Source organism: Lutra lutra, chromosome 2, assembly GCF_902655055.1.
Source record: "Lutra lutra chromosome 2, mLutLut1.2, whole genome shotgun sequence".
NCBI classification, from domain to species: domain Eukaryota; kingdom Metazoa; phylum Chordata; class Mammalia; order Carnivora; family Mustelidae; genus Lutra; species Lutra lutra.
In genome coordinates, this window is record NC_062279.1 from 144,904,642 (window position 1) to 144,911,839 (window position 7,198).

Here is a 7,198-nt window from a genome sequence, read left to right on the forward strand (position 1 = left end):
TAATGTTCTAGTTTTTTTAGGTTAGGTGATTGAAAGTACTCTGGCTTGGCTCTCTAAAAGCAATGACCCAGACCATGGGATTTTAGGAGGTCCCCTCCTATGCTAAGAACCAAGTCTGTCCTTCCCTTGACCAGCTCCTGCAGAGATAATTCTTTCCCACGACCAGAGGCTTTCTGAAAGCCTCAAAACCGGTAAGAAATTCATCTTACATTTGGCAATGACAATCAAGGGAGAAAGTTTTCATTTTGAGAGAAATAAAATTTTAGTCAATAACTTTTTAGGTCTTTTGTCTTTTCAAGCAAATGAATACTTTTATTAACTTTTTTTTTTTTTTTTTCTTTTTAATACACATGGTAGGGTTTTGACCTCAAATACTTGTCAGGTCTGCTACTCAAATGAAACTTATAGCAGGACGACTTATGAACTTCAAAAATACCTAGTCCCTGTCCAGTTTAGGGTCCAATGCAGACAGTCCTCCTTTCCTTTCCCAGCCCCTCAAGAGCCTTTGCAAATATCTCTTCCATTTTATGCCCAGAATCCCCTGAAATGCATCAGAGTATTACATCAATGTGTACAAAACCAAGATCTTGTCTCCTATTCTAGGTTCCACATCAAATAAAGCTGAGTTGGGTTGTCCAAACAAACTGACCAGATAGGTTACATCAGATAGTGTGCCACATAAAATTTAAATGTTGAACAAAATACATCTCTTCTCCTTTGTCTCACACAGAAATCAAAGTCCCGAAATACAGACACTACCATCGTCCCACCCGCCTTCTGATTCATCAGTCCTAGCCAGATCAGCTCCCATTCACATTGCATGTTGACGTCTGGTCCCTTCTTCTTCAGCTTCTTCAGCAGCTGCTGCATGAAGTAATATTCTAGAAGTAACGCAGCTCCTTCAGCAGCTCCAGAGCTGGAAAACTCCAACTCCTGAGTCTCATGTGACACAGACTCAAAGTTCCAGGGAGCTATCAAGTCACGCAAGAAAGCACAAAGCACCTCAAAATTTACAAATAACCAAAGCCCAAGAACACAATGTGACTGCCGCAAGAGCTTACAATCTAGGCCCTAATTCTCGTGTGAGAGCATCTTCCAAATGAAAACTACTTCCCCAAAACAAAAACAATGAACGGTCAGAACTTGTTTTGAGGTCATCCACCACAGACCATAGCAGAAACGTAGTGTAAGTGAGGACAGAGTGTAGACAGAGGAAAAAGGAGAAAACAAAAGGCTCTCTGGTTTCAGCTTCTCAAGGATGTCAGCCAATCTCCATCAGTTGACCAGAATCCGCTGGCTGGAAACCTGAAGCGCAGATGGGAGGAAATCATCGTAGAGGTTAAAATCCTGTAGAAAAAACAGCAACCAACGCCCTCACCAACCCGACCATGCGAGGTGCCCCCTACCCAACTCCAGTCTTCCAGCAAATTCTGAGACCGTCACGGAGCGGCCTTCCCTCTCCATCCCTTTCCTCAGTGGCCCCTCACGTGACTTAGTTTCCCTACAGGCCGAACGACTGTCTTCCTCCAAGAAACCGTTACTCTGGGCCCCAACCGGACACACGCCCACCACCTTCTCTGCCACTACCCTGGCGACCGACCCTGGCGACCGACCCCGCTGACCCGGGTGCCCGCCGGGCTCGCGTTCACTTCCCCGCCCCGCCCCAGTCCCCCAGCCGCCCCGCCTCAACCGCCCGCGCTCCTTCAGGACGACTCGCTTCTCTCTATCCGCCGCACCAGCTCCACAGCATCTCTGCCATCTTCGCGATCTCCTTGGCCTTCTCCTCGGCCTTCTCGCACCTCTTGGCCGCCCTGCCGTCCACGCCGTCGCCGGGGTTCTGCAGATGGTTGAGGGCGCTCTCCTCCGAGGCCTCCACCTGCGTTTTGATCTGGATGAGCATATTGTCCATCTCCCACAGCTTGCTCCTGTTCCGCAGGTAGGCTCTCCCGTGCTCCCGCGTGAGGGCCGCGATGTCCTCGCGCATCTCGTTGATGACGGGCAGCAGGAACTGCTCGAAGTCCTCCTCGGGCTCCAGCACTTCCACTTCCTCGGGCTCCGCCAGCTCGACGATGTCCAAGGGCCGCATTCTCGCCGCCTCTCCGAACCGCGCTGCCGACGTCTGCTGCGGAGAGAAAATGGAGACTCGCTAGGCTTACCGACAGACTTCCAGAATATTCTTTAAAACTTTTACCCTTTTTAAACTTTTCGCCTCACAGAAGCCACGGAAACAAGCGACTTACGAGCAGAGAAGCCGCGAACAAAATGGAGTCCCAGCCGTCAACCAGCGCCCTGCGCGTTGCGGCCCCTTTCACGACACGGCCCTGCCTCTTTACGGCCACGCCTCTCGTAGAACGAGGCGCGGGCCGCGCGCACGTCAATGGGGCGGGGCAATACGCCCCGTGGCTGCGAGCGCGCACGTATGCGCGCACGCTCTTCCTCCTTTCCCCCTTACCTTTGTGGTTTGATCCTCCGTCACCCTGGTTTTGGGGTGATTCCTTCTGGGTGTACCTTCCTCTTGGAGGGTTTCTGGAGCACTGAGTTACATATTTTTAAGTTATAAGTACGATCTTCCTACAATAAACAAAGATAGAAAGGCTGTGACATCCCCAGACTAACTCCAATAGCCCCTTCGGCTTTAGTAAGCAGCCAGACCCAGACCCGTCTCAGCTGGCTGAAAGATTAGTTTTCCATCTTCGAATTACAGTAGAAAATGTCTGGGTGTCGTTTCCCCCAGGGCCGGAGACCTCCCCCCACCTCCAGGGTCCTAGGCCGTGTGTGGTACCTTCATCCTGAGGCCCCACCAGACCCAAAGCTCAGTGGAGGTGAAGAGGGTTTTTCGGGCTAGCCTTGACACCTTTTACCTAGTTGAGGGTTCCCCCGGAGTCTTCTTATTCAGCTCTGTGTCCCCTAAGCCCTGAGCAGAGTTTGGTACACAGTAAACTTGCTTTAACATTTGCTACAATTTTAAGAAAAGAAATTACTTTTCTAGTCTGTTGACCCAGTCACAAAACAGCAGCAAAAACGTGAGGAATCCAGCTTGCACAAGTGCCTTTGGCTTCTGTTTTCCTGTCCATTAAACGGAACCAAATCCTAGTTACTGAGTATGGCACAGTTAAGAAGGAAATAGTCATGAAAATGCTTTGTAAATACCAAACATATACACGTGTGGAGTCCTCATATTTTAAACTTTCCTCAGGATTTTCATATTTTGGCTGCTCTATTAAAAATCCAACTTTTGGTCTTCCTTGGTATATCAGAGGCAGCTAGCTCATAAGTGTTTTTTGTATGCATAAAATAAGTGGTTCAAACAACAATGAGATACCACTACACCCTTGTTAAAAATCCCCAAATGCAGAAAACAGACACCACTAAATGCTGGTGAGGAAGTGAAGCAACAGGAACGCTTCGTTCCTTGCTAGTGCAAATGCAAAAAGGGAACAGCATCACCTTGGAAGACAGTTTGGCAGTTTCTTACAAAACTAAGCATACTCTTCCTATATGGTCCAGCAGTTGTGGTCCTTGGTATTTCTACAAATGACCTGAAAACGGACATCCACACAAAAACTTGCACATAGATGTGTATAGCCCCTCTATTCATACTGCCCAAATAGGGGAGGATTAAGGGGTCTTTTAATAGATGAATGGAAAAATAAACTGTGGTAATTCAGAGAGTGGAGCATTATTTGGCTCCATGAAAATGAATAAGGGGAAACCTCACTAAAACCGAATCAGGAGGTTCTGCAGGGGGAGCTCTTATGGCCTCCAGTCAAGAGCAAATCCAACAGGAAGAGGCATAAGGAACCTTGCAGGTAGATACTACTTCAGCTACTACATGACTATCCTTAGCAGGAGGAGGATGGGCTTACTACTTCTGTAGCAATAGTCCAGCCAATAAGGAGCTGCTATACTTGGGGCACCTGGGTGGCTGAGTGGTTTGAGGCTCTGCCTTTGGCTCAGGTCATGATCTCAGGGTCCTGGGATCGAGCCACACATCAGGCTCTCTGCTTAGCGGGGAGCATGCTTCCCCCTCTCTCACTGACTGCCTCTCTGCCTACTTGTGATCTCTCTCTCTGTCAAATAAGTAAGTAAAATCTTAAAAAAAAAAAAGAAGCTGCTATACTTCAAACTCCTGGTTTACGCCAATGGACTTTCTGTTTTCAACTTCAACTCCAACTTTCAACTTCCTAACTTCCCCTTTCCTCTATAAAAGAGTGTTCCTCTTCTTTGCAGGGCATCCACACCTATGGTTTTGCTACTGGTTGCTTGTCTTGGGTTGCAATTCTCTGTTGTTCTGGAATAAACTAATCTTTCGCTGGTATAATAACTGGCCGTTTTATTTTCAATGTTGACAAGGCTCTTCTTTCAGATATCAACATGAATTTCTGCTCTCACTTCCTTAAGATCTTTGCCCATTTGCTAAATGAATGAAAAGAGGAGTTAATAGCATTTAAAATATTTTCAGTAACCTTGTTAATGTGTTGTCTGCTTGATCTATCAATTATTTCATTATGTTGGTGGATTTGTTAACTTCTTCTAATGCTGTCACTTTTTCTGTACACACATACAACATACGCATGTAGACATTGTATTCAAAGTACAGAGGCTAGAATCATGATATAATTTTTATCAGTTGAAGTTTCAGGAAGGTTTTTCTTTTTTCCCTCAAGTCTGCCTGGCCAATTTTCTCTTTCTTTTTTGCTTTAATAAAATTAATATTTTCACTGCAACTTGTTTTCACATTTAAATTCTCTGAAATTGTGCTACATCTTTCATTTGTTGTGATTTAATAACTTGATTCACACTTTGTAGTGTATTCACATTCACATTCACATTCTTAGCATTACCTGAAAGAGTGACAAATCTCAAAAATTGATGGCTTTTTAGGTTTGACAACAGCTCATCTTATTTCAAAATTTTCTGTGATTTTTAAAAAAGATTTTATTTATTTATTTGGCAGAGAGAGAGAGAGAGATCACAAGTAGGCAAAGAGGCAGGCGGGGGCGGGGGGGGAAGTAGGCTCCCACTGAGCAGAGAGCCCGATGCGGGGCTTGATCCCAGGACCCTGAGATCATGACCTGAGCCGAAGGCAGAAGCTTAACCCACTGAGCCACCCAGGCACCCCAAAATTTTATGTGATTTTGCTACTTGCTCAGTTATCTGTTTTCTATTATATCTGATCCTGTACCTTGCTCTAGAACAGGATGTTCTCAACTGCAGGTGATTTGTCCCCCAGGGTATATTTGTCAGAGTCCAGAGGCATTTTTGACTGTCACAGCCTGGGGAGAAGGGCTGCTATTGGCATGTAGTGGATAAAGTCCATGGATGTTCTTAGCATTGCCTGGTTAATCTTGAAGTTTTGTTTGTTTTTTTCACTTCTAATTTCTTTACATATTTCATAAAAAGTCACTTTATATTTTATATCTGATAATTCCAGTATCAGTTGCTTTTTGTTTCTGTGACTCATTATGGTGTTTTGTTTCTCTCTCTCTCTGTGTGATTGTGCATGTATAATATTTGACTGAACTTAATTTGGAGGAATCCTAATAGGCCTGCTTGAGAAAGCTACTCCAGGAAGGATCTGAGGTTGTTTCCGTTGTGCACAGACCTCCAGATCTGGTTGAGAGCAATCCCATAATTAAAAATCTCTGAATTCTTTTTTTCAAATGTGTGTTTAGTTATTTCCATCTATAATCAGAATATACAAACTGGTGCCTTTTCACAGTTTGGAAGATTTTCTTCTTCTTCTTTTAAAAAAGATTTTATTTATTTATTTGACAGACAGAGATCACAAGTAGGCAGAGAGGCAGGCAGAGAGAGACGGGAAACAGGCTCCCCCGCTGAGCAGAGAGCCCGATGTGGGGCTCGATCCCAGGACCCTGAGACCATGACCCAAGCCGAAGGCAGAGGCTTTAACCCACTGAGCCACCCAGGCACCCCAGATTGGAAGATTTTCAATGGCAGACCTAGTGTCCCATCACCCATATTTCTGCTATTGGTAGCTCTGGATTTGATCCTTGTTCATACATTTGGTTTTAGTATTCACTTCCCTCCTGGCCACCTTTGGGGATTTCTAATATATTCTTGCAAGTTCAGCAATACATTTAAAGGAAATTTTGTTTGTAATTTATGCACCCTCTGAGTGTGGTAGAAGAGCATTTTAGAAAATCTTATCCACCATAACTCCAGAAGCAGATGGCCTCCTTCTAAAGTGCCTTTCCTGCTCTTGCATCCCATCTAATGCATGGCTGAGAAGTCACAAGGACATCAGGACTTTCAGGATGCTAGAACTCTACCCCTCCTGGGGCATTAAGAGAGGAGGTACTCCAGGAACCCAAAGCTGTTTGCACTACGAGGACCTGGAGACCAGCAAGTTCCACCTTACCCCCTTTCCAAAAGGAAACGTGGCAGAGATGGGTAATGAAATTAATTGGGCAGAAGCTTATGACCACCTCTTCACCCTCCTGATGGAGTACCTAGCATTTTTGACACTCAGAGGGGATAATTTTAATATCCTCACCTCTCTATGACAAATTATTTGCAGTAATAAATGGGAAATAAAACTATTTGTGACATTGTGGGCATTTCATATTCCAAAATAGATCCAGGTATTGCTTCAATGCCTCCTCTTTTGCTTAAAAATTTTCTTTATTGAACTCCATGGGGGTCAGTGTCTTTCAGAGTACCCCCTTCACATTTCTTAATGAAATTCAGAATCATTGTGGGCCAGTTGTTGGTTTCACAACACAAGGGGGTTCAAGTTCCTCCAAGTTCCTAAAGGAAGGACAAGCACAACTATTTATTCAGTACCTTTGATAGCTACCTAACAGTTTGATCTTTGCTCTTATGATTTGTGAAATAATGGGAAATCTATATATCAGTCATTGTTCCAAAACCCTAAGTGGGGTAAGAGCCCTAGGAAAAATTATTGTTCTTATATTTAGTCTCTGAATCTGGTTCCTGACAGAGCTCCTATGTCCCTTGGAATTTCCTGGGTGATGGGTATATCTTTCCTTCTACTGATGGGACTCTCGGTGGGCTCCTGGGTGGGGGCCAGTCTCTGATCCAGAAAGATTGACCCATCATTAGAAGTTTGAGACTTTTCAACCCCATCCCATATTCTGCAGAGAGGGGAGAGAGGCTGGAAGTGGGGTTAATAACTGATTAGGCCTACATTATGAAGCCTTTGTAGAAATTGAAT

At 44.9% G+C, this 7,198-nt stretch overlaps 1 protein-coding gene across 2 annotated transcripts; it reads right to left on the minus strand.

Annotated features, from left to right (window-relative positions):
* Positions 1-291: 291 nt before the first annotated feature.
* On the minus strand, positions 292-2,338 carry LOC125093521 (MORF4 family-associated protein 1-like). Of its 2 annotated transcripts, none has more exons than XM_047718817.1 (3): positions 2,241-2,338; positions 1,691-2,122; positions 292-1,305 (listed from the first exon to the last, which is right to left on the minus strand). In XM_047718817.1, exon 2 carries the CDS (start codon positions 2,084-2,086, stop codon positions 1,724-1,726), a length of 363 nt encoding a protein of 120 aa, XP_047574773.1. In that variant the 5' UTR covers positions 2,087-2,122; positions 2,241-2,338; the 3' UTR covers positions 292-1,305; positions 1,691-1,723. The 2 variants fall into 2 exon arrangements, with proteins under 2 accessions (XP_047574773.1, XP_047574774.1); XM_047718818.1 differs by having other exon boundaries at positions 1,691-2,119; positions 2,241-2,320.
* Between the last annotated feature and the right edge of the window lie 4,860 nt (positions 2,339-7,198).